Consider the following 27,248-nt stretch of genomic DNA (forward strand, 5'->3'; position numbering starts at 1 on the left):
TTGTTCGTGACTGAGGAGGGTAAGACTTCTCTTCCTCCCTGGTTTCTTAGTGTTACCCTGCCCCTATTTGGGAGAGGGATTGAGGCACATCATGTGGTCCCAGGTCCCTGAGCTGAGGAAAGAGAGATGGAGGCTCCTGCCCCTCTCCCTGTAACCTTCACCTGGTTTACTGTTAGTTTTAGGTTGCTGGCTGTGCTGTGCATAGCTTTTTGCTCCCATAAACATACCTTTCCTCCCTTCATCTTTCACTCCCCTGATCAGTCCTAGAAGGCTCTTTGGAACTTTGACTAAACCTCAGGTAGATGGTTTAGGGCTAAGGATCCTAGTTAAAAGCTCTGTTCATGGGGATAGCTGGGTGGCACAGTGGATAGAGCACCGGCCCTGGATTCAGGAGGACCTGAGTTCAAATTCGGCTTCAGACACTTGACTAGCTGTGTGATCATGGGCCAGTCACTTAACCCTCATTGCCCTGCCCCCCCAAAAAAGTTCTGTTCATTTAGGTCACCTTCCCCAGAAGGTGTTAGGAATAATTGTTCTTGCTATGTGACTTACCTTTGCTGGTCCTCAATTTCCTCATCTGTAAAATAAGGGGGTTGAACTAGGTTATTTCTAAGGTTCCTTCCAGCTTTAAAGATAACAATAATAAAAGCCGCTGACATTTATATAGTCTTTTAGGGTTTACATTTAGGGTTCTTATTTGTTCTTTAAAATACCTCTATGGGAGTAGGCAGTACAAATATGATCAAAGTCAACTGGTGGCACAGTGGGGACCTGGAATTAGGAAGACCTGAGTTCAAATCCAGCTTGGCTCTTAGTAGCTGTATGACCCTAGAAATATAACTTCTGTTTGACTCAGTTTCCTCAACTCTAAAATGGGAATATTAATAATACCTTCAAGGTAGGTGAGGATGAGATATTTGCTAAAACACTTAGCACAATGTCCAGGTATATAGTAGGTGCTATATAAATGCTGCTTTGCTTCCTTTCCTTTTTTCTGGGAATGGAAATAGGAGAGGAAAGTGCCTCTTTCCCACTCTTCCCCATGTGACACTCAGATCAGGGGATCCCCAGGAATTAAGAGTCTGTCTTTGCTCTGGACTCTGAGGCTGGGTTCCCTACTCTTGCCTACAGGGGTGTTCCAAGGCAGTGCCTTCTGGAGCCTTGGGAGACCCTAACCCCACTAAAGACCAAGTCCTGGGATATTAGATACCAGAGGAACTAGGGTGCCCAGCCATGGAACACAGTCATTATTGTAGTAAAGTCACAGTCATTACTGTAGTATCCTTCCCCCTACCACCCCCCCCCTTTGAGTAACACACCCCTCTCATCCCCCTCAGGTACTTCCCTTCAGAGGCTCCGAGGTCTTTCTGAAGGTTGGGCTAAGGACAGTGAGGCTGGCTCAGGAATCATAGGATCCCTTGAAAATCACCTGGAGGCCACCCCCTCCTTTTTACAGATGAGTCAACTGAGGCTCAGCGAGATGAAGCCCAAGGTTAGGGAGGCATTACAATCACGAGCCAAGATTCGATTCCAGGTCCCCTGACTTGGAATTTAATGTTCTTTCCATGACACACCACTGTGGGAGACCGGGTGTGCGTGTGAGACTGTCAAGGCATGTGTATGTGAGGGAGAGGGGGAGAGAGGAGAGAAGGAGGGAGGGAGGGAGGGAGAGAGAGAGAGAGAGAGAGAGAGAGAGAGAGAGAGAGAGAGAGAGAGAGAGAGAGAGAGACCGTGTGACAGACTTTGTCAGAAGGAGACAGGCGCCTGTGAGACTGTAGCGGGTGTCTCTGGGAGGGTGTATCCGTGTGACAGACTGAGGGAGAGATTTGGGGGGGGGGGTAGCATTGAATTGTATGTCAGAAGAGTAGCAGATAGTGGTGGGGTTGTCTATGTGATAGAGGAAGCAATGGAAGGGGAGAGAGATGTTGGGGGGCAGGCGTGTGTAGAAAAACTGAAGAGAAGACTCTTGGAGGTATCAGGTTGTATTGGGAGGAGGGGAGAAGGCTTGGGAGGCTGTGTGTGGAAGGATGTCAGGTTGAGTGTGGAGGGGATCAGTCTGTAGAAAGGGGATCTGGCTTGGAGGGGGTAGGTAGTCTGAATGCTTGGGAGAGGGTCAGACTGTATTGTGACATCAGGCTGTGTTGGGAGGGCTGTCAGGCTGCATGGGAGGGGGTCAGGGGGTGGACTTAGTCTTGGGAGGGAGTCAGACTGTAGGGCTGGGCTGGGCTCAGTTTCTTCCCCATCTCCATCCCTGCCCCTTCCCTGGAGGGTCCTGCACTCCTCTTAGGTCAGCTCCTGCCCCCAGCCCAATGCTCCCCCCCCCCCCCCCCCCCCCCCCGCCAGGTACACTCTGAAAGAAAGAGCCAACCAGCCCAGTAATTTGTGACTGTCCTCCGGCCCTGCCACTGCCCCAGTAATTTCACCACGGTGCCTAAGGAACAGGAGTGAATTGACCTCTTAACCCTTTCCCCGCTGGGGGATTAGACTCAGTTTCCTGTTCCTTCTCTAGAAGCAGTTCCATCCTGCTTGGGGTGGGGGTGAGGGGCACCCTGAAGGAGGTAGCCAGAGCCCCCCTCTCCTGGGGGTGGGGGCGGCCTGGGGGAAGGGGCTTGGCAGGCAGGCGAGAACCAGGCAGGGAGTGATAAATATTGAAGAGGAGGGATTTTGTGGCAGGCTTGGAACAGCTGTGGATGTCACACTATCTCTCCACAGGTTTACTGACCCATTTCCATTCACGCGGCTGCCGGTCTCCTAGCAACGGCAACAGTCCCCCCAGAACAGGCGGAGAGTGAGTGTCTGCCATTAGCCACTGCCGCATCTGTGTCAAGGTTACCCCGCTCCCTGCAAACCCGGCTCGGCTTGTTTTCAGCTGGAGCCCAGCACACCCTGTTCCCCCTGCCCCCCTCCTGGCCCTGGCCAGGGAAACTGAGGGGGGGAAGGCTCTGAGGAGGGAAACAGCTGGAAGGTGGAGAGAATGACACCCCTCCTCCTCCCCCCACCCTAATTCAGTTCCTGAGCTGAGCTGGGGGTGGGGGGCTGGGGGGATGTCTCTCCTGTATGCTTGCCTAAATCCCAGAGTCCCAGGGCCCTGGGTCCTGGCCCCACCTCCTCCAGGAAGCTGGTCCTGACTAACCCCACCCAACTCCTGTCATTTGGTGACTTGGCATTGCTGGGCCCTCAGCCTTCTGGTCCTGCTAGCTCCGGGTTCTTGGGCCCTTGTATTTCTTGCAGGGCTTTTGGGTTTCTCCTTCCCCTCCCCTTCCCTGCCCCCCCCCCCACAGTCTCCCTGCACACACACACACACACACACACACACACACACACACACACACACACACACACACGCCGCCCCACTTCCAGGATTTAGGACTAGATGGCATCTAAAGAGATCGTTTAGTTGGGTCCCCTCATTTTATATATGAGAGGGTTCAGAGGAGTTAATTGACCTGCCCAAGGTCACACAGCTACTACAAGACAGCAGCAGAATTCGAACCTGGGTCTTCTGATTTCAAATGCAGTGCTCTCTTTCTTCCTTTACTCTCCAAGGCTCCCTGAGGGCAGGGGCTCCCTGAGGGCAGGAACTCTGGAAGGGCCTCTCTAAGTCCTTCTGGAAGCTGCCAGGCCAGGGCTAGGGTCTGGACCAGAGCTGGGGAAGCAGGGGAGCATGGCTCCCTGGTAGTCTTTTATTAGAACCTCTCGTTAAGGACTGAATCTCAATTCTAGTTTAGCAGCTGAGACCCTTCAGGCCAATCTGAAACTACATCCACGCACCCACCTTCCACAGCCCTCTTCCTTCCCTTCCTGGGCCTTGGAGCCCTAAAGGCTAGGCTGACAAGAGTTAAGGCAGCCCCCCCACTTGGCTCAGTCCCTTCTCCTCCTCCTCCTGCCCCTCCTCCCCCTGGTATGTAAGTCCCCCTAGGCTGGGGGGAGGGCTTCAATGGCCTGGTGGCCATCATGTGGTCAGCCTAGACCTGACCAGTCACATTCCTACCCAGGGGGCGGGCCCAGGACCAGAGGGGACTGGGACTTGGTGGGGGGCCAGGTTATGGAAGGAGTCAGGGGAGGAGAATCCTAGAGAAGGGGAAGGGGGATTGGGGAGGGGGAGGGAAGAAATGGGAGTCTTAAGTTGAAAAGCCACGTGGCTCTGCTCCCACTCTTGTCTGCCTCAGTTTCCTCCTTTTCTCTTTTTACTCCCTCTCCCTTATTACCCCTCAGTCTCAAAGAATACAAAGCAAAACAGAGAGGACCCCTTCTACCTGTACCCCCATGCCTCAGAGAACATAAGAGCCAGACTCAGATACAGAGTGAGAAGTGAGGCAGGAGTAACCGGTTTTGGGGGGAAGAGGGGGTAGAGGAGAGGTTTAGTCCCCACTCTGATTTTCATTAGCCCTGATGACAGATTGCTCTTTGGTGAGCAGGGTTCCTGTTCATGGCTACAGGCCTGGGGGGCTGGGGGAGGGCCTTGAATGCCTACATGAAGAACAACATGGTTCTTTGAAGAGGAAACAGCACAGGCCTCTAGGAGCTGGTGGGGTCTTATCCTGTTTCTGCTAACTTGCCACGTGGCCTTGGGATCTAGAACTGGAAGGCACCTTAGAGGTCATCTGGTCAGAGGACCTAGAGCCCAAGGGGCCCTCGGGCCCTTAGCTAGCCCTGACCTCCTATTTTACAGATAAGATAACCGAGGCCCAGAGATGTTAAGGGGTCCCCAAAAGTCATAAACAACAATTACGGGATTTGAACACAGGGCTCCAAGTGTCCAGAACCAGGGCTGTTTCCATTATACTTTAGGGCCAGCACCTTCATTTTCCAAATGAGGAAACTGAGGTTTGAGGTGAAATGGGTCACCAGAGGACTCCCTATTGCTGCTGGTGGCAGGATGGGGATTAGCTCTGTCTGCAAATTCAGGGCTCCAGAGCAGGCCGGCCTTAGGGCCTGGATGACCTGAGTTCTAGATCCCCTTCCTGGCGGCTTCACCCTGGGCAAATCACTCTTTAACCCCTCCGGGCTCTTGGCAACTCTCCCATAAGACTATAAATTGTAGGGAAGGTAATTTCTAAACTCTTCTGAGAGTGCCTCATGCTAATGAAATCACAAGTCTGGCCCTTGTCCCTTCTGCTCCACTCTGCTGCTTTTTAAATCATTCCCTTCTGTCTGGACCTCAGTTTCCCCGTTTGTACGGATAAGCGTCAAGGCATCTTCCAGCTCTAATATTCTATGGTTCCTTTGATTTTTTTTGAGTGTGTTTAGAGGGGGAAGAGAGTGAGAAGGGATGAAGGGTGACCCTGTCGAGGGTGGGGGGGTGGTAGGGTAGCTGCCAACCAGAGGGGGAGTTTGCAATGTGATCCCGAATCTAAAATAGCCTGGGTCATTTTCAGCTGCTCTGGCCGAGGCATCTGATCCTGGGGAGGGCAGTGGAGGTGGGAAGGGGGGGAGGCAGGGAAGGTTCTCCTGGGAAGCCTAGCCCCTGGGGCAGAGGGGAGGAGGGAAGGGGAGAGAACTGTATGCTCTCCGAATAAGGCAGGACACAGAATGGAAAGATGGGGAATGCCAGGGGTTAATGAGCCACAGGGCTCTGCCCTCCTTCCCAAAAGCACCCTTCAGCCAAGGTGAAAGGTTAGCTCTAAAGAGGCCAAGTCTGGTGGAGAGAATGCAAGGTCCTTGTTCCAGGCTGGAGAGCAGGCATGGACTCCCAGAAAGATCTTTGAGATCCTCTGGAGTAAGTTGAAATCTACTAACTGTCATCAAAGGTGTGAGGCCTTAGAGGACAGTGTGTCTAATTAAAATTGGGTTTGGGGCTTAAAATAAACAGCAGTCCCTTAGTCTTCCTTCTTTCATTTACTTTCACTCTGAATGGGTTTTCTGTGTGCTGTAGCCAAAAGGCAGACTCTATGACCTTGGGTAAATCACTTCCCCAGTTCCAGACCTCAGTTTCCTCCCCTGTAAAATAAGGCATTGGACCAAACCATCTTGCTCACAGACTCACAAAATGTCAGAGCTGGACTGGACCCTAGACATCATCAGGTTCAAGCCCCTTGTTTACAGATGACAAAACCTAGGCCTGGACAGAGAGGATACCTTTTGTCCCAATGGCCCGCTGATTCCAAGACCACTTTTAGAGCTCTGGCCAAGATTAACAATTGATGGGGCTGGGGCAGCTAGGTGGTGCAGTAGATAAAGCACCGGCCCTGGAGTCAGGAGGACCTGAGTTCAAATCCAGCATCAGACACTTGACACGCACTAGCTGTGTGACCCTGGGCAAGTCACTTAATCCCGCATTGCCCCACCCCCCAAAAAAAGTATATTAAAAAAACAAAAAAACAATTGATGGGGTTTGGGCTCCTGGGGAACCTTCAGTAGGGTCCAGAATTTCTGGGGCACCCAGAAGGGATCAGGGCTTGGAACAGATTCTGGATCAGGTAGGGATCTCAGCAGGAGGCACAACTAAAGGTGACTGGGTATCCCTTGTGGGGACATGTCTGAGGTCAGCTCCTCTCTGAGGGCTGATTTGGCATTACCCAGAGACATCATCTCAGTGACTTTGTGTCCTCACCCTTCCCAACCACTGGGAGCCACACATCAGGGGGCAAAGATCAGGATCAAAGAACCCCTTCCCCCAATATTTGATTGTGGATGGGGAGGGTACTTTGAGTGAGACTCAGAGTTTCACTGTCACTCTGTGTGTGCGTGTATGCATATGTATGTATGTATGTATGTTGGGGTAAAGGGTGGCAAGGACATAACAATGGGGACTGTGCCTGTAGAGTGGGTGATTGAGACACTGTCACTGTGGAAGGATGAGGGTAGAACTGTGAGATTAGATTGCTACAATCAATCAGAATGTACTTATTAAGCACCATGTGACAACTGCTGGGCTTAACTCTGGGAATTAAAGGGAAGGCAAAAGTAACCCCTGCCCTCAAGGGACTTACTGTGGACAGGGTTGGAGGGCTAGTGAAGGGGGAGCCAGATCAAGAATTAGCTTGTCCTCCTGACTGGGACCAAATTAGGGCCTGAGGGGAACTGTGCCCAGCCATACCTGTGGGCAGCGACAGTTGGAGGAGGCTTTGTCCGTGCCTCTGAGGCCCTGGGTGTAGCTGGCCCGTGAGTGTGGCTGTAGGTACTAGGTGTGTGAGAACAGCAGACATCCTGAGAGAGAACAAATCCCCATTTGTACTCTCCCAAGGCGTGGGGCTGGTCTGGACTGGGCTGGGCACACACCCTCCTGGGGACACCCACGTGCCCAAGGAGGCCTCCCTAGGCCCAGCAGGGAACAAGATCTGGGGCCATCATCAGTTTCTCTCCCTCAGCACCCTTTTCCCTTCAAGGAGCCAAGAGTCCTGACCACCACATGAGAATCCCACCTTCTCCCTTCAGTGGCCCCCTCCTGTGATGCCCCCCACAGTGTGCCAATCGACAGAAACCACGTCTGAGGATGCCCTGCCCACAGCCCCCATCTCTCTACCCCCCCATTCCCATCTCCTCCCCTACCAGTCCAGGATAGGGCTTGTGGTGTGGAGAACACGAAGTATCTAGTCTGAGAAAGGGTGTCCCCAGTCCAGTCCTGGAGAAGCAGGCTGCTCCCATCCAGAGACCACCAGAGAGGTGAAGGCGCGGGCTGGGAGGAGGAAGCATTTGGCAGAGCTCAGGAAGTCTCCCTGGAGGAGGAGGAGGGAGGGAGGGAGGTTTCCCAGCTGTCCCAGCTCCCTTCCCACCTCTGGTTCAACAGATGCAACTAATGGGTAGGAAGAGAGAATCCAAAGTTCCCACCAGCCCAGTCTGTGTGTGTGTGTGTGTGTGTGTGTGTGTGTATGAGAGAGAGAGAGAGAGAGATTTTCAAGCACTTAACTACCAGGAAGGCTAAAGAAAAACACCCCTGTCCACATCCAACAGACGGCCCTGAAAGTCTCTGGAGCATGTTCTGGGCCCGCCCTGACCACCAGGCTAGCTTCTCACCTTCCCTCCTTGGGAGGCATTCAGTTCTGGGGGCCTGGGAGTCAGGGAGGGGGCTGGGGGGGTAGTGCAAGGGCCAGGGAAGTTGGGGGGATGTAGACCCAGTGGCACCGAAGCAGTTAAGAGATCGCTTTGGTCCCTCCGTTCCATCAGACAATTAGTGAGGCCGCCTGACAACATCACACTGAGCCAGGCAAACCTCTCCCCCCTCCCACCCCCCCAGAGGCCCCCCCCCACCGGTTCAGCTGTTTATTCTGAGCCTTTAACAATTGGGATTCTGACTTAGAGGAACGGGCGCCCCGCTCTGCCCTCTGACCTGCCGTTGCTGTGGCAACCGGAGCCCGGGTAGGCCTTGGCGCTGTGTTAGGATTGCAGATCTGTGTTCACAATCTCCCAGCTCTCCTGCATCACATCGCCTTGGCCTCAGCACAGTGCTCTGGGTCCCCAGTTGGATTGGGGAGACTGGGGAGGGCACGCTGCATTGCTTTGGGGTGTCCGGGTGCTTGCTCTCCCCGGCTCATGAAGGCCTGAGTGGCCACTTCTGGATTGGAGCAGGAGTCCAACAGCAGAAGGGAGGAAGAGCGGCTCCTTCACACCCCCCCTCCAGGAAACCTTCCTCCCTTCCTCATGCGCCTGGCTCCTTGGCTCTGCAGGGTGTAGCCCAGGCTGAGGGCTCAGGGGTGGGGAGGGGTGGGGGGCAGTATCAGGGCTTGGCTCCCAACAACTCCCTCCGTTCTCTTTCGGTGATTTCTCCTCTCCCCCTCCAGTCTGGGTCCCCCACGCCCCAAGCTCCTGGTGCCAGGAGCCCATGCCCCCAAGGTGCCGGCCTCCATGGGAACGGGGGCGCCTGGCCCGGCCTGGCCCCTCCCGACAGCTCTGCAGCAACTGCCCTGTGAAACCTGAGCCAAACGCATCTGGGAGCCTCATGTGCAGACACACATTCCATTTGTGGCCGGTCCCCCCCCCCTCCCTGCTCCTGGCTCCCCCCTTGCTTGCTGTTCCTCCTCCTGCCTCCACCCTCTGCCTCAGCACTGCCTCCGCCCCCTCACACTCCCCCTTCTCTCCTCTGCCTCCCCCCCCCACTGTCACTTTTTGTCTCCCCCCTCGCCCCCCTCCTCTTCACACACTCTCTCTCTCAGTCTGTCTCCCTCTGTGTGTCTGAATGTGTCTTCTCTGACTGTCTCTGTCTCTCTCCAGCTCTTCCCTCCTTCAGGGCCTGCAGTATGTCTTTGTCTCTGTCTCTTAGCCCCACTGTTTCTGTTTTTGTCTCGCCTTGCCTCTGTATCTCTGATCGTCTCTGGGTATGTCTCTGTCTCTCCCTCTATTTCTGTTTGTGTGGGTGTCTCAGTGTAAATCTTTCTGTCTCTGTGTCCTTGTCACTAGGTCTGTCCCCTTCCCTACCTGCTCCCCATGGATCTCCTTCAGAGCCAGGAGCCTCACTTGGCTCTTGCCTCCATCACCACCTCTCCCCCTCCCCCAGCTCTGCCTGGCAGGGACTTGGCCGCCCTCCATTCTCAGGTCCCTGGTTTGGCCACTGCAGCCTCCGGGAGGGGGGGCGGGCTGAGATCAGCTGCCCTGGAGCCTGGAGAGGAGAGGCAGTGGGGAGGGGGAGGGAGTTGCTGAGGCAGAAATCAGGAGGTGGGGGTGGGAGTGGGAGGGCAGCCTTTCTGGAGCGGGCTTGTTGGCATCCCAGCCCATGAAGGAAGGGCATGCCAGGTTGGGGATGGGGGGAGGTAGGAGTTGTCAGCTGGTCACTGTTCCTCTCCCCAAATCCTACCAAGAAAGCAGTGGTTACATCAAATCAGATAATGTGTGTGAAGTACTCAGCATAGTGCCTGGCATATAGTAAGTGCTCAATAAATGCTTGTCCTCAATGTGGTCTCCTGGAAGGAGCACTGGGCTGGGATTCAGAAACCCAGGGTTCTAGTACTAGCTGTTTACTATATGACCTAAGTCAGTACTCCCTCTCTCTTTAAGTCTCATTTTTCTTCTATTAAATGAAAATGTTGAAATTAGATGGTCACTAAGGGCCTTCCCAGCTCTGACATTCCATGTTCTAAGGGCCCTCCCAGTTCTGACTGTGTTCTAAGGGTCCTCCCAAGCTCTAACATTCTGAGTTCTAAGGGCCCTCCCAACTCTGACTTTCTGTGTTATGAGAGCTCTTCCAGCTCTGACAACCCATGTTCTAAGGGCCCTCTCAGCTCTGGCAGTCTGTGTTCTCAGGGTTCTCCCAACTTTGACATTCTGTGTTTTAAGGGACCTCCCAGCTCTGACATTCTATGTTCCCAGGTCCTCTCCAGCTCTGACATCCTGTCTTCTCAGGACCCTCCCAGCTCTGACATTCTCAGTTCTAAGATCCCTCCCAGCTCTGCAAGTCTGAGATTCTGTGTATAGCTCCCACCTGTTGTGGGACCCCACCACCTCCCTCTCTTAAGGTGCCTCCAATTCCTTCTTTGTGGTACCTTGGGAGCAAAGCAGTCCTTGGGCTTTTGGAGGTCATGTAATCTTGATGTGTCCTTGGGATGTCAAGAGACTTGGTGCCTGGGGCCTCTGTTCCTCCCTCCCAGCTGCCAGGGAGGACCTTGAATGGGCTGCTTAGGCAGTGGCCTCCAGAGTGCATGGATCTAAAGCACTAAGCTGAAGGAGATTCTGTAAGGCTAGGAGGCTAGTTGGGTAGGGAGCCGAGTACCCAGAGAGTATTCAGAAACCTTGGATTTAGCTAAATTGGCCTTGCCCCATCCCTTGCAAGCTCAGAGACAAGGGAGGTTGGGACCAGCTCCTGCTGTTGGGAATTGTCCATTGCTGACACCCTCCCCGCCTGGGCTCAGCCTGAGCCTGCCTCCAGTTCATTTAGTACTGTGAGCTGTTTCCATCCTGTGGCGTCCCCCTCCCCCCAATATTAGATTGTAATCTTCTTCAGGGCAGGGATTATTTTTACCTTTCATCTTCCCAGCACTTAGCATGGTCTCTGGTACGCAGGAGGCCCTTTAAAAAAGCACATGTAGGGCAGCTAGATGGTGCAGTGGATAGAACACCAGCCCTGGAGTCAGGAGTACTTGAGTTCAAATTCGGCCTCAGACACTTAACACTTACTAGCTGTGTGACCCTGGGCAAGTCACTTAACCCCAATTGCCTCACTTAAAAAAAAAAAAAGCACATGTTGGGGGCAGCTAGGTGGCGCTGTAGTGGATAAAGCACCAACCCTGGATTCAGGAGGACCTGAGTTCAAATCCAGCCTCAGACACTTGACACTTACTAGCTGTGTGACCCTGGGCAAGTCACCTAACCCTCATTGCCCCGCAAAAGAAGAAGAAGAAAAAGAAGAAAAAGCACATGTTGACTTCACTTGACAGCAGAGACAAGGGTACCACCCCCAACTTCCTTCACCACCACCCTGGTCCTGGGCAAGCTCTGGAGAGCCTTGTTGTTCCCATCTGTACAATAGATCCACAGCTCTTTCCTCATTCCTGACTTCTGCCCAGTTCCAAGGTCCTTTGAGATCCCTGGCTAACAACAGGGCAAAGTGGAGGTTCAGTGAACAGGAGAGCTCCCTGGGAGTCAAAGATGAATACCTGTGCTATCCCGCCCCCCATCCCCCATAGACACCACAGACCCCAGCACTTACACTCCTTCCCCAATCTGACAAGGCTCTGGCTAAGACCAGAAAAGGATTTCTTTGAGTCTGGGGCTGAGGGAAAATGAGGGGAGAACCCTGAGTGAGGAGAATGGCTGGGATTCTGGAAAGTGACATGGGGAGGGGTTTGGGTCTTGGAGAGAAAGTACCACCACCAGGCCTACTCTCCTGCTGGGTAGGGTCCCCTTCTCCCTCCCAGTAGGCCTCTAGGCCTGGGGCTTCTGGGTTGGGAGCCAGGGCCTGGGCCCTCCCCCTTCCTTGAAAGGTGGGGGTAGGGTGGGAGTGGGAATCAATCTCCTTTTCTCATCAAACAGAGGAGCATCCTTGAAGTTTCCATGTCCCCGAGTCCCTTCTGCACCCATCTCTCCTGCTCTCCCCAGAAGAGAGGCAGGCTCATCTCCAGGCCTTCCCCAGCCCTTCAGAGGCAACAGTCTGTCTGGGCCCCCATAGCCAGGTTTGTGGCTCTGGACAGCTGGTCTCTCCCACAGGCCAAGGGAGGGCCTGGCCCGCCCCCGGAGATCCAGAGCTGGGGGGATGGGGAGAACTTGGCTGAACTGGACTCAGTGTCCTGGCCTGGAGGCCCCAGTTCCTCTTCTACACCCCATCTTGTCCCACTCGTGGGGTGGCCTGTCTTTGACTCACCCCACACACCTTCCCTTTTGACCAGTGTTCAGGCATAGTGCTCTGGGCAGCCAGGTTTGGGTAGGGGGAGTTGTCAGGAGATGGCTCGGTGACAGGAGCTGAGGGAGAGGGGGTGTCCTAAGCTACTCCCCAGGCAGGCTGCAGTGCATTCTGGGATGGGGAGCCTGGCGCCCCCCACACACACCCCCATTTCTCTGCGGGCGGGGGAACAAAGCTGGCACTGAGGCCGCAGCTAAAATTAGCCCGTTTCCCTGTGCGGGAACGAGTGCTGAGCATGCCAGCCGGCCGGAGCGCTGCTGCCTCAGCAGGCCATCTGTCACTGGATTTTGTAAGCCCCCCAAAACCCCCCAGCCCCTCCAAATGAGGCATCTCTATGGGGAGTCAGGGCCAGTGGAACCCTAGGAGCAGAGATTGGGAGGCCAACCTCCCCCGCCCCCTCCGTCTCAGAAGGCTCTACCCTGGTCAGAGCTCACTCTATCAGCTTTCCTGGAATTGCCCTGTCTGGCAGCTGCTTCTTATCCTAGCTCTGCCACGTTATAGCTGTGTGGCCTTGGACAAGTCATTTCCCTCCTTTGGACCTCAGTTTCCTTCTCTGTAAAATTCAGGGGTGGGGTGTGTAAAGTCCCTTAGGAGAGGTACCTTGGTACACTGGAAAGAGCGCTCACTGACTTTGCCACTTGCTACCGATGTGACCTTGGGTAAGTCACATAACAATAATAGCTGTCATATATATAATGCTTTATGGGTTGGAAAAAACGCTTTGAACACTATGAAGTAGACACTATTATTATCCCTATTTTACAGATGAGGAGACTGAGGCACAGAGCAGGGACACACAGTTAGCAAGGGTCTGAGGTAGTATTTGATGATACTCTTTTTTTTTTTTGGGGGGCGGGGCAATGAGGATTAAGTGACTTGCCCAGGGTCACACAGCTAGCCAAGTGTCTGAGGCTGAATTTGAACTCAGGTCCTCCTGAATCCAGGGCTGGTGCTGTATCCACTGCACCACCTAGCTGCCTCTGAGATAGTATGTGAACTAAGGTCTTCCTGACTAAGCCTTGAGCTCTGTCCATCCTCTAAACCCCAGCAGCTCCAAGATCAGATACAAATTGTGCTGACGTTCAAAGCCCTTCACAATCCAGCCCCCTTCTACTTTTGTGGTCTTCTTACACCTTGCTCCTTGCTAGGTATTTCTTTGTTCCAGTGTCCTTGGCCTCCTGGACAAGACCCTACATCTCTGGGCTGGCTCTGGGCCTTCTCTCTGGCTGTGACTGGAGCTCCCTTCTTCCTCTGCTCTGATTCCTGACCTCCCTGGCTTCCTTTAAGCCCCCCTAAAATCCCACCTTCTACAGGAAGCCTGCCCCAACCCCTCTTAATTCCAGTGCCTTCCTCCTGTTAATTATTTCCTGTTTGTCCTGTATATAGTTTGCTTTGTATGTAATTGTTTGCATGTTGTCCCTCCCATTAGACAGTAAGCCCCTTGAGGGCAAGGTCTGTTTTGCCTCTTTTTGTCAGTGCCTGACATACAGTAATCACTTAATAACTGTTGATCGATTGACTATCCAGTGTACCTCTCCGTAGCCCTGGGCCTTACCTTCCCTGGACATCAGTTTCCTCCTGTGAGAAAGGAGAGGGGGTGGACAAGATCAAAGGTTCTTGACTTTTTTTGTGTGTCATGGAACCTTTTGACCATCTGGTAAAGCACCTAGCCCTCTTTAAAATAAAAGAAATAAAACCCATAAGATTACAAAGGAAACTAACTCTATGGAAATAGATATTCAAAAAAGTTTGTTTTAAGTTCCTGGATCCCAGGTTAAGAAGCCCTGCCTAGTCACTAAGACCCCTTCCACCTCTAGATTCTGACCCTCCCAGCTCTGACATCCTGTGTTCTAGGTCTCTCCCCCTACCCCCACCCCCCAGCTCTGGCATTCTGTGTGCTAAGAGCCCTCCTAGCTCTGACATTCTTTGTTCTAAGGGCCCTCCCCACTCTGACATCCTTTGTTCTAAGGACCCTCCTAGCTCTGACATCCTGTGTTCTAAGGGCCTTCCCAGCTCTGACATCCTGTGTTCTAGATCTCTCCCCCTACCCCCACCCCCCCAGCTCTGGCATTCTGTGTGCTAAGAGCCCTCCTAGCTCTGACATCCTGTGTTCTAAGGGCCCTCCCAGCTCTGACATCCTGTGTTCTAAGGGTCCTCTCAACTCTGTGTTCTCTGTTCTAAGACCCTTCCAACTCAAGTAGCTTACTCTTGTGTTCTCAGCAGCCTGAGTGCCATTTTCTTACATGAGGAGAGAAGTGGTGTGAACTCCCCCAAAGCACTAATCCTGCTGTGCTTTCTCTACTTCCTGCCCCTCCAAAGGGAAGAGGCAGCCCTTTCTCCCCACCCCTTCTCCTTGCCCTCCAATACCAGGTGAAGAGCATCTCTAGTCACCCCTGCTCTCTTCCCCATGGTGATTTGGGGCTTGTGCCCATGAGTGTCCAGAGCCCTGGGCCTCTTGGCCCACAAAACCAAGGGATATCCCACAGGATCATGGGAGGAGTCTTAGACTGGGACTCTGAGACAGGGTCTCCATTCTCCTTACTCGTTGTCTGACCTGGGGGCCCCATTTTCCCCCTCTATCAAATGACCAGATGGGTCTGTAGCATCAGTTCTGATGAAGCAGAGGGAATTTTGCTAACTTGGGCCTAGAGCCTCTGCCGTCTACCAGTTTTATCATCAGACAGGTCTGGTTGAATTTGGCTTTTATCAGGACAACAGGGATTGTCATGAAGCTTGTACACTGAAGGCATACAGTACAGTCTGGAAACAGAGCTCCAGAATGGTCATGTGTTCTCCAGGGTAATACAGCAAGGCACAGTATAGGCTGGGCCTAGAACCCATTGACTCTTGGCTCCCTGCCTTTCACACCAACCTCTGACCACTGTAGACTCAGCCTTTTCCCCTAAATGACTCATCTGGCTTCCCCCCCCACCCCCGTCCCCGCCTCTCCCTACTTTGGCCTAGCTCTGGGAGTTGAAATTGGGGAGCTGGGGGAGTCTCCTTGGCCCTCCACTTCCTGCCACACAGGCCTGTCCTCAAACTGTGGCCTAGAGCTGTGTGTGTTTGTGTGTTGGTGGGGTGGGGGTGGGGGGTGGGGAAGGGTTGGGCACTGGCTCTAGGGTGCTCGATTGTATCCCATCTGACTCCTCCCCATCCCTACCTCCACCCCCAGGACAGGGACAGACAGACCCAGACCTCCCCCAGGTCCTGTTTATTCTTGCCCCACTGCCAGAATCCTTCCCAACCCTTTCTCCTTTCCTACCACCAGGTCCCCCAGACTCTCCAACTGAATTAAATAATAAATAACAGGACAGAAGAGGAAGGGTAAAAATTACTGCAAGAGAAAGAAGGAGAGGGGGAGAGAGAGAGAGTGTGTGTGTTTGTTTCCAGAGGAAGGTTGCAGCTAGCTAGGTTAGGGGACTGGCTGCCCTGGAGAAATGCAGGGTAGGGAGTGGAAGGGCAAGCACATTATCTACACCAGAGTGGTGTAGATAATGTGGGACCAAAAGAAGAAGGTGGAGAAGCATGTATGGAAGGGAAACTAGGTCTGGGTCTGGCTTTGGCTTTGAAAGGAGAAGGGTGGAGGCTAGATGCCTGCTTCCTAGCCCCAGAAAGCCTGGTTTTCCCAAGATAGAATGATGTAAGCTCTGGCCAGGACACTAATCAACTCCATGGGTAGGAAAAGGCCAAGTTCATCTGCCCTCAGCATCCACGGCTTCTTGCTAGGCCTTTGCCCCTTGGGTGGCCACAGAAGGCTGGCCCTTCTACCTGTCACTGGTGATGTCTGACCACAGACAGATGGACTGGGCCTGGGGTACTGTGCTTGTGTTCTTCCAGGGTCATACTGCTAGGGTTTATGCAACAGGTTGTCTAGGTGCGGTCTATACATTCATGTACCTGGCCTGTGGTGGTGGTGTAAAGGGAGAAGGGGTGTCATTGCCTGTTTTCATAGGCTTGGTGGGGATAAGGGTGTGCTTGTTTGGGTCTGGTATGCCTTGTCTGAGGGAGAAGAAGGTAGTAAGTCCATTTGACTGTTGGAATGAGGGACCTGTCACCTTGTTTCTAAATTTTTTTAAAAAGTATTGATGTGGGGCAGCTAGGTGGCATAGTAGATAAAGCACCGGCCCTGGATTCAGGAGTACCTGAGTTCAAATCCAGCCTCAGACACTTGACACTTACTAGCTGTGTGACCCTGGGCAAGTCACTTAACCCCCATTGCCCCGCAAAAAAAAAAAAATTAAAAAAAAAAAGTATTGATGCTGTCTGTCTTTACATTAGTCATTATTAAAAACAACTTAGTCCCAGGGGCAGCTAGGTGGTGCAGTGGATAAAGTACTGGCCTTGGATTCAGAAGTACCTGAGTTCAAATCCAGCCTCAGACACTTGACACTAGCTGTGTGACCCTGGGCAAGTCACTTAACCCTCATTGCCCTGTTAAAAAAACAAACAACAACAACAACAAAAAACCTTAGTCCCTTCCTCCAGATTAAAACCTCTCTTTGATCAAAGGGACAGTGACTGCACAGAACAATGTATGCAACATTCTGCCTCACTAGCCCCCCACTTCTTTGCCTCAAGGAAGGGTGTTTCCTGATTTGTGCCTGAGAACCTCTCGCCTAGTTCTTAGTGGGGGGAGGGGGGGCTGGTGATGCAACCAATAATCTCCTTGGCTTTATTGTGATGAACTATATGACAGGTTGTATTCATATTCTTGCCTCATGCTTTGGGGATGGGGACAGGAAAAGGCGGGAGAGAGGGCAGTTGTGTACCTTTTCCTGCTTTTTGTGGGGAGCAGGGAGAGGCGGGCTTGTGTCATTGTTATATTTTTGGGTGAGGGGATTGAGTCTCTGCCTTGCTATAGACTTAAGACTCCCAAGTGTATGTGGTGTGTGTGTGTGTGTGTGTGTGTGTGTGTGTGTGTGTGTGTGTGTGTCTGTGCCTGCACACACCTGTCCAGCACTTTTGCTGGTGATGGATGGAGTATGACTGGGGATTTTGTGTGATTCTCAGGTGTCATCCTGACAGGTCCTTGGCCTGGAGGGAGCACACCATGCCCTACACCATAAGCTGGGTGCCCCTCTTTCTCTGAAATACTGGGTGAGAGGAAGCTAATGTAGGAGGACCAGTGTGTGTGTGTGTGTGAATGGGTAGGATCTCCCTGCCCCTTCCCCTCTCTGGACCACAGAGCCCCAAAGGGCAAAGCTTTGGAAAGAGTGGCCAAGACTCGAGCCACAGAGAGGGAAGTTGGGGAGAAGGAATGGGGGTGTAAGAAGGAGAAGGGAAGGACAGGGAAGGGAAGGAAAGGGATTCCCAGCTGGGGGGGGGTAAGGGTAGTGGACACCCACGACAGGTTAGTATGGGTTGGTAGCTATGGTGTGGGTAGGGTGCTCAAGCAGGAGGAGGGGGTGGGCATTGGGCAGAGAGATCCCTGTAGGATGTGGGGGTGGGGGGCCCTATAGAACCTAAAGGGACTCAGGATTTAGGGGTCTCAGGATAGGGACTCTGCAGGGCTGGTGATTCATAATGGGGGAGGGGTCACTCCAGGGTGTTGGCAGCCCCGGATGGGGGGAAGAGGACTGAATGCTCAGGATGGGGGTGGGGGGGCTCTCTGCCAGGCCCTGAGAGGAGACATTGTCCTTGCAGGGCAGGGAAGGGAAGCCTATGTTCTCTGCTTCTTTGCCCCCGAAACTGTTAAACTAATTAAGCCGGTAAAGCAGCAGGATTAATCGGGGCGAGCAGGCCAGGGGCTCAGGTAGTCGATTAGTTCACCGTTGAGGATATTGGATTTCTGAACCGCAAGTCAGCAGTATTCGGGCCTGTTATCTTTCCAAGGCTTGAGGGGTCAGGAGGTGGGAGGCACTAGGGCTGAGATGTCCCCCCTCCACTCCTCAGGATTGTGCTTCTCATCCCCCCCACCCCACCCTCTTGCTCCCTTGGCCGCTACCCACAGCCTGACTCCGACTCCATGGCTGTCTCAGCTCAGCACATCTCCCTCCTCTCTCCCCCTCCCTGTTTTTCTCCTTCACTCAGTATCACTCTCTCCGCCCCCCCATCTTTCATCCTTCCCTCTCCCCTGCTCTCCTCCTGGTCTCTTCCAGTCTTTCATCTGTCCCTGTCTCTCTTTCTGTGAGTCTGTCTTTCCAACTCTCTCTTTTTTTCTGCCTTTGTCCTTTTCTGTATCCAGCTATCTCTCTGGGTCTCTGGGTCTCTGCTTGTTTCTCAGTGTATTTTTTGTGCGCCCTCTCTCTCTCTCTGTCTGTCTTTGTCTCTTTCATCTGTCTCTCTCCATGTTTCTGCTTCTGAGTTTGTCTCTGCCTCTGTGTGTGTGTGTGTGTGTGTGTGTGTGTGTGTGTGTGTGTGTGTGTGCTCGCGCGCGTGTGTGCACCTCCTGGTCTGTCTCTGAGAAGTCCCCACTCTCTCGTGACTCTGCATTCATGTCTCTATGTCTATACCTTTGTGTGTCTCCCTAACCCTGTGTGTCTCTGTTTCTGTCTGATGTGTCTCTGTCTCTGTCTTTCTCTTGTGTGGTCTGGGCTGATGTCTGTAAGCAGAAAAAAATCTCTGGACCAACACCCCCCGAGCAAGGAGGCCAGAGCCCTGGCTAATGGAAAACATGTGATGAAGCCTCAGGCTGAGCATGCTGGGGAAAGTGAACCACGGCTCCCCCCCTCCAACAGTAACCCCCTGGCCCCCACCGCCTCACTACCCCCCTCTGCAGTCCCTGAGGTTGGACTTATCTTCCTCTCAAAGAAATCCCACCCCCGCCCCCAGCCCTCCTCTTTCACACAGTGGGGGAGATCCATTAGTAGGGGGGGGGCAGATTGGGCCATCCAGCAGGATGGTCTTGCCAGACTGCACAGATGAAAGTCCTTAGCGATCCTTGGGGGACAGGTGCTGAGTGGGAGGGAGAGGGAAGGAGGGGTCAGGAACAGGCTGAGGGGACTGAGAACAGTAAGGAAGGAGTGGGGGGGACCTCCCCCCACCCCAGCACCCAGCCCTGTTTGCTGCCCAGCCTTGGGTCAGCAGGTGGAGGGATGATGGGGAGCATCTTCTGCCCCCCCCATTTCTAGGCCTGTTTCTTGGTCCTCCCTTGGAGTCTGGGGAGGGAGAGGGAGCAAGGAGTGCAGAAGCAGAGCTGCAGGGGTGGGGGGAGCCTAGAGGGACCTGAAGTCTGGGCGCCTCCTCTTCCAGACCTCAGGCCCACCCAGGCTTTCCACAGCCCTGCTTCTGCCCCCACAGCCCTTTGGGGGGAATGAGCAGTGGTGGTGGGAGGGGGGAGGCAGCAGGCACGGGAGGGGGTCCCTCATTCTCCAGCAGCGCCAGGGGCCAGAGGATGCAGGGCTGCATTTCTGTGCTGGAGACCAAAGTGGGGGAGGGGAGGGAGGGAGGGAGGGGGAGGGAGGAAGTGGCAGGTTGGAATTCTCCTTCTCTGCCTGGTGGATAAATTGTCACTAATCCAGGCTTGGGAAGTCGCTAGATCCTACAGAGCACAGAGAGCTAGAGAGGGAGGGACACACAGCCACTCTCCCACAGACACACCAACACAAAGACCCGCAACACACACAGTGACAAGCGCAGAACACACAACACAACACAACACACACACACACACACACACACACACACACACACCAGTGATAGGCAGGCTGTCTGACACACAAAGGCAGGCACAATGATAGACCCACAATGACACACCCTGACACGAAGATACTAACTTGGGGACACGTGATAACACACACAAGGGTCGTAGCTGCCCAGCATGAAGCAACACATGGATGGATGCTGACACCAGGGTGCACATGCTCTCACACTTCACTCCACACACAACATGGCCCTGGAGATAACAGCAGGGGAGAGAGAGCCCAGGGTAGGAAGAGATCAGGGCTGCTGCCCACGGGCACCCATACCCACAGGAGATAGAGCCGGGCCTGGTCGGCCTAGCTCAGAAAGAACAACGGAGCAACAAATTATCCCCCCCTACCTCCTCCCCCCCATACCCCACTCAGCCAAACACAAGCAGGCACGCACACACACTCATATCCAGAGAGACAGGGATGAGCAAGAGAACAGACATGGGGACGAGGCGCCAGGCTCCCACAGAGTGAGACACGAAGAGACAGATAAGAGAGTGGGAGTGCAACCCGTCCGTGCTCGCGCACACTTGCCCAGCCCCTCTCCTCTGCATCCACATGCAGACCCACACAGACATGCCGGTCTGGAGGAGCAGTGCCCAATTGGGGGGAGGGGACCCTCTCCCCAGCCCTGTTCTTCAGGGCCTAGATGACCCTGGGCAAGTCACCTTCTGCCTCTGGTGCTACATAAATGAAGGTGCTAGATTGCGTGTCATCCTCTCAATCCCATGATTCTGTGACATGGCAGATAGCCCTGCTAGGACAGGCCTCAGGGAGGGGACCAAGGGGTGTGGTCCAGGAAGAGACTCTGTCCCTGGGGAAGCAGGCAGCTGAGTGCCCCCTCCCAACCTGGCACAGTGGGCCGCAGGCCAGGTATACCATTGGAGCCCCCCACACAGGCAGATGCCCAGAGAGGACATGGGGCTGATCCCCTGCTTCCTCTGTACCCCTCCCCCCTTTCCTCTAACCAAGTTTATTAAAAACAAAACAAAAATCAAATAAACAAACAAAAAACCCAACAGTGAGACACTTAAGACTGTCACAGATGGGGAGGTGTGAATGCCTGTGCTGTTTTCTCTGTCCACTAAATGACATACACTCACACCTGCACATACCTAGATCCATGCTCGTGTACATGTGTGTACCGCACATGTGTTTACACACACGCAGTTGCTCACCCCAAGACAGACAGACATCTTCTGTCACCCTGTCAGAGCTCTCTCTGCCTGTGGTGTCCCAAGAGTGACTCCTTCCCAAATGTTTCTGCTTACCTCATCTCTCCTTCCCTCCCATTCCTTTACCCTGTTACTATCTCCTCCCTTTCTGCCATCCCTGCCTCCCGCCCCCAGCCCCTGGCCCCTGGGGAAGCAGGCAGCTGAGTTCCCCGGCCCAGCCTCACACAGCTCACACAGCGGGCCCCAGGCCAGGTATACCATTGGCATAAACAACCTTCCCCACCCCCCCTGCCCCCGCCCTATTCTCATCCCTCTCCTGTAGAGAATGACCTGCACCCCTTCCAATCCCCTGTATCTCAGTTTGCTCCTGTCCCTCTCCCACAGGCTGTTCCCTCTGTGTTCATGACTGGGGGGGAACCTGTGTTTGATTTTACAGATGGGAGTTTGCCTAACCACCAACCCAGTGGCCTGGAGACTAGCAACTGGAGTCCATTACAAGGCACCTAAGGGGCCCCGGGCCGGGGGCGACACACGGCCGGCGTTGGAGACCACCCCGGGGACAGTGTTGGTGACAGGGGCTTCCCGCTGAGCCAGGACTGCCCCAGCAGCCTGCTCAGGTAATGCCAAATAGAAAACTCGGTGCCAACCTTTTGTCTGACCTCCCAATCCTGTCTCCCTCCTACCTGGGCTCCTAACTGAATTCCATTCCTCTCCCTCCCTCCTCCCCGCCATCCTGCTTGGTTACCCCTGCCCAGTCTCTTCCTGCCTTTCCATCCTTTCTTCTCTGTGCCTCAATTGTTAGGTATTATCTCCTTCCTTCTTCTCCCAGTCTCAGAGGTTGTGGCCACAGGCTAAAGGGGAGCTGGGACTCAGACAAGCTTGTTTCCCAGTCCCAGACTGAAAACAGTGACTTCAAGTGGCTTTAACATTTCCTGGGGAGTCTTGGGGGTGGGGGGAAGTGATTGATATTTTGAGAGGTTTGGGGTTTTCTAGGTCAGCATAAGGGTACAGTTAAGACCCCTGTGGGGAGAGGGAGACAGAAGAGGGAAATATTTGGGGTTTAGTTGCAGCCAGAGGCATTAGCCCAGTTTTTGGTCTATGTGGAGAAATCTTTTTTCTAGCTCTATAAAGTAATTTTTAGGTGGTCTGATTGGTATGGCACTGAATAAGTAAATTGATTTAGGTAGAATTGTCATTTTTATTACATTAGCTCTATGTGGAAAAATCTTTCAAGATGTCTGTCTGTCCATCTGTCGGTCCAGCAAAACCTGCCACCTCCTGTCCCAGTGGAAGGTCAAGGGACAGAGCATCAGCAGGAAAGGGAAGTGGGAGACAAAGAGCATTGGCAGGTGGCTAGCATTGGGAAGCACTGATACTAAGGGGAAGCAGCCTCCCTGCCACACCTCTGACCTCTCAGTCTCAGAGGCCAGGCCTTGTAGCCTAGCTGTCCACCCACCCCAGCTCAGAAGCACCAGGGGACCCACTGTGCCTACACCTGAGGGCAGGGCTAGGATCTGGAGGGGGCATCAGGAGGTGAGCTTCTAATACTGGAAGTAGGTGCTAGCCCAGGGCTGTGGGGTCCTAGGCCTGGGAGTATCCCTGCAACCTTTGCCTTCATGTTAAGTGTTATTTGGAAGATGAAAGCGTTGCAGTTCCCCCAAAGCCACCCTTGAGGTCCTACTGTGCCTTGGCCAGAGTGTTCCTGGGAGCTGGAGGCTTAGGCCTCCTATTGTAGTAAGAAGGAAAGTATGTGTGTGTGTGTGTCTGTCTGTCTGTCTGTCTGTCTGTATGGTATATGATATGTCCATAGAGTTGTATGTGCAGGAACAAGTGGGCAAACACACATCTGCTAGTATGCCCACAGCTATGGGTATGAATGTATGGTGCAAAAAGAGTAACCTTGTACATAGAAGTCTATAGGGCTTTGGGGACAGGTATGTGAGTTGAGGAGTGTGTACAGGGGTTGTGTGTGCAGAGAGCTCTGTGTGTGTGTGTGTGCGTGCGCGCGCACGCGCTCACGCTAAGCTGGGGCGTCTGCACCAGCTCACAGCACAGCAGTGCCCAGCCTTGTGGCCAAATAGTTGAAGTCACTTCCTGATGCATGCAGCTTGCCATGTGAGCTGCCTGCCCGCCCTTTGAGCTGGGACTGAGGGGCTAGGGGCTGGGGAGGCCAGGGGCCAGGGGAGGGAGAACAGAGACAGGGATATGTGTGAGCAAGCCAGGTGGGGGGCTCCTGACCTACTCCACACTGTGAGGAAGAAGGCTGGCAAAAACGGGATGGGGGGGGTGGGCGGAGGGAAGAGCAAGAGAAGGGGCATAGGAAACCAGGATGAGGGCAGAACCGGTTATGGGGGCTGGGATCAGTCCCAGTTTTGTCCTAAGGAAGGTTATAGGGCAAAGGAGGAAAAGGGGAGTAAGGGGATGGATGAGAAGATGGGAGGGAGGGCCAAAAGCAGGAGGGACTGGGGGCGAGGAATGGGATACTGGGAAGTTTTTGGTCATTCCGAATCCTCTGGTGGAGGGGGAGGAGCCCAGACCAGGATGACCCCCGTGGAAAGCAGATGCCCGCCTCCAGGGAGACCTGGAGCCTGCCCAGTAGGCTGGGAGCACAGCACACCTGGCCCCTCCCGGCACCAGTGGGGCCCTTCTGTGGGACAGAGACTTGGCAGTGGGCCTGGGCCCCATCAGCAGGAGGAGGAAGGGAGGGAGGATTTGAGGGGGGGGCCCTTGGCTGGGAGCCTGAGAGGGTCCCTGTGCCCAGAATCACAGGAGGGGGCCACCCCTTCTCCCTGTTGTGTGAGAGGAGGGGAAGGGAGCCAGCCCTGAGAAAGTAAGACCCCCCTCCCCCAGGAGTGGATGGAAGGGGGCAGGGACAGGCATGGCCCAGCCTGCCAGGTGCCCCCCCCCCCAAACTCACACACACTGAGCAGGAAGGTGATGGAAGGGGGGGGCTGAGCCAAGAAAGGAAACACAAGAGGAGCTCTGTGTGGCTGGGGGTTTGGGGGCCACAAAGTGGGAGGGGGGTGGCCCTGGCGGCTCCCACTGGGTGACTGAGCCAAGCCCTCAGAGGGGCATCTGCAGCTCAGCGGGGACACCTAGTGGTGAGTGACAGATACACATCCGGATGGGTGGCCCCAGGGGGCTAGGGGCTAGAGGGACAGGGTGGGGGGAGTAGGTTGAGCAGGATTGAGGGGGGGATTGGGGAGAGCTGAGCCCAGGGGAGCTGGTGAGGCTCTGAAGGAAGATAGGGAACTAGGGAATCGGGTAGGAGGGGCTTGGACAGAGTCATGAGGCAGGAAGCCCATTAGACTGGGAAGGGTGAAGGGTGGGGCTGAGAGCCTGGTTTCAGGGGGATCTGGAGCCTGGGAGAGGAGGGTGGAGGCCATGAAGGAGGAGCCAGGGAGGCTGGTGTGGCCACAGCTGGCTTTAAGGATGTGGGTGAGGATTCCTCCGGGCACCTCAGAGAGCAGGTTGCAAATTATTAGAGCCAGAGGTAGATACAGCTCTGGACCTCACCTCGGGAAAGTCCTGAGTTCATATCTGGCTTCAGACACTCACTAGCTGGGTGAGCCCTGCAGGAATCATTTAGCCTCTGTTTGCCTCGGTTTCCACATCTGTAAAATGGGCCCCTCCCAGGTCATCTTTAGAAAGTGCTTAGCAAACCTTAAAATGCCTGGTAAATGTCAGCTGCCATCGTTCAGCCCCCTCGGGGAAAGGCAGAAGAAGAAACCTTAAGACAGACACACTGACCCAGACTGACATCACCGTTTGACCAGACACAATTAGCTGTTTTACATAGTTCAAGACCCAAGTGGGGAGAGAGGTTGAAAGTGGGCCCGCCCAGAGGAAGCCGGCAGCTCACCTCGGACAAACCTTGGCTTGACTTCCTGGAGGAGGAAGGTTTTCCGAAGCCACTCCAGTGAGGAGGAAGGGGCAGCTTGGAGTCCTTCTGGCCCATTTCCCTTCTCCAGGCCTCTGTTTTCTGGTCTGTAAATGGATCAGCAAAAGTCCTCCCTTACATGTTAGTGGGATGGGGGTGAGGGGGGGGGGAGGCTCCACTGTGAATTAGAGAGAAGAAACGGAGAGGTTTTCTTCTCTATCCCCCCCTTCCCTCCCCTCGGCTCATTGTTCCAAATGCACTAGGCTTGGGGGGGAAGGGATGGAGGACTGAGGGCCAGGAGCAGGGATTTGGGGTCTGTGTCAGGGCCAAGCACTGGGCTGGGAGCCGGGAGTGGGGCTGGGATAAGAGGCAGAGCAAGCAGGAGGCTCCTCTCCCCATGCTTGGAATTCCCTCCAACTGAGCACATCCAGAGCCTGAGCCAAGTGCCACCCTCCAACCCCCCCCCCCAGCCATTCTCCCACCGGCCAGTTCTCATCCTGGCCTCCTTCACCTCCTTCCTCTCCATTATCTAGGTCCGGGCCTTTTGTTAGCTAGAGATGGGGCTCGAGAGAGGGATGACATCTCTCTAAGTCAGGGCAGGAAAGCTCCTTGATTCTCGGCTTTGGCAGCAGGCTCCAGAGGAGTGGAGATTGTGGTGGGGAGGGCAAGGGAGGGAGGCCTGAGACCGAAACAAAGGGAAGTGTTTGTATTCTGGTGGGCTTTCATTATCCGTGTCCCCTGTCCCCCTCCGTCCCTCATTAGCCCCACTAGGTGAGTCTACTGCCTGTGATAAGTACCTGCTTCCCCTGGGGTGGGGTTGGGGGGGGTGGGATGAATGAAAGGTTCTTTGAGATCCCCGGATGCTGAGGGCTTCTGCTCTGCTAGGTGCTGTCCAACCCTTCTGGCCTGGGGCCCTTGCCGGGAGCTTCCCCTCTGAGGTGGTGAGACACACAGCTCACACACAGAGAAGCCATCCCTCTTCAGTCTCTTCACTCCAGGGCATAATTGCTCTTTCAGGTCAGTTGGATATCTGGGGGGAGGGGGAAGATGGAAAACACGTAGCATTAAGGGAGGTGGGGACTGGAGGAGCCTCAGCTTAGGTGGGGGTGGGGGCGTCACCGCTAACTCAGCCTGGCTTTCTTCCTTTCTCTCCAACAGAAAATTCCATTGTCAGAGCCCCAGCAGCACCGAGGGTGAGTCTTTTGGGGTTTTTTTCCCTCCAGGGACACAACCCAGACCTGGGCAAGGGGAGGGGGCAGGGAGTGGGTCCTAGGCCCAGGACGTCCTGGCCACACTTGGGAGCTCCTAAGCCCTGGGGTTGGGGGCTTTGGGACTCCAAGCATGTAGGATCTTCTTCGAGGCCCCTGTTCAGTTGAAGGCCCATCCAAGTTCTCCTGGCTCCTGGGGAGGTACCTGGGGGAAGGATTGGGGGGAAGGGGGGAGTGCTGTGAACTCCAACTTCTCTACTCTTCCTCCAGGGTCTTAGGGTGATCTGGAGGAGCCAGAGTCTGGGCTGGGGAGGATAAAATACCAGCTGCATAGGAGAAAGAGAGAGAGAGAGAGAGAGAGTAGTTACCTGACCTGGAGTCTGGAAAACCTGGGTTCGAATCCCACCTCAGACATTGACTAGCTCTGCCCCCCTGGCTGAGTCTCCAAACTTCTGAACTCAGTCTCCTCATCTTTTAAATGGGGGATTTGGGTCTGGTGACCTCTCAGGCTCCTTCCAGTTTTAAGCCTAGGATCTTAGGAGTGCCTGGGTTGGGTATATGAAGATGAGGGGGCGGAGGGGACACCTAGGTCTAGGGCCCTGAAGAAGGGGGCAAAGGCTCAGGGACTGGAGTTAAGGGCTAGGTGTATAGGGTGGGGTTAAGGTTGGCACTGTGGAAATGCCTAGGATGGCATGGGTCAAGGCTCTGAGGAGGCACGGGGCACCTCCTTTCCCCATCATTCCCTTTCCCTCATTGGGTCTCTCGCAGGTCTGTGTCCCGGCTTTCCTGACCCCCATGTCCGTCCCGGCCCCGCCCGGTGGCCCTCGGAGGACAAGTTCAGGATGCGTGTGAAGCCCCAGGGCCTGGTGGTGACCTCCAGTGCCGTGTGCAGCTCGCCCGACTACCTCCGGGAGCCCAAGTACTACCCCGGCGGCTCCCCCAGCCCCCGGCCCCTGCTCCCTGCTCGTTCCCCTACCTGCCCACCCACCAAGGCCTTCCCCCGAACCTTCCCCGAGGATCCCCGTCCACCACCCCGAGGGGACCCCAGCGCTCGGCACCCACCGCTCCTCTCCAAGGGGGACGACC

At 54.5% G+C, this 27,248-nt stretch overlaps 1 protein-coding gene across 1 annotated transcript in view; it reads left to right on the plus strand.

The window, feature by feature from the left end:
* The window catches only part of AHDC1 (AT-hook DNA binding motif containing 1), a 90,311-nt gene that overhangs the window by 35,657 nt on the left and 27,406 nt on the right, over positions 1-27,248 (plus strand). The window contains 4 exon segments of the mRNA XM_043993357.1: positions 21,511-21,691; positions 25,840-25,971; positions 26,113-26,147; positions 26,931-27,247. Of these exon segments, the coding sequence (XP_043849292.1) occupies positions 27,005-27,247 (243 nt within the window). The 5' untranslated portion in view covers positions 21,511-21,691; positions 25,840-25,971; positions 26,113-26,147; positions 26,931-27,004.

Source organism: Dromiciops gliroides, chromosome 3, assembly GCF_019393635.1.
Source record: "Dromiciops gliroides isolate mDroGli1 chromosome 3, mDroGli1.pri, whole genome shotgun sequence".
Classification (NCBI taxonomy): Eukaryota; Metazoa; Chordata; class Mammalia; order Microbiotheria; family Microbiotheriidae; genus Dromiciops; species Dromiciops gliroides.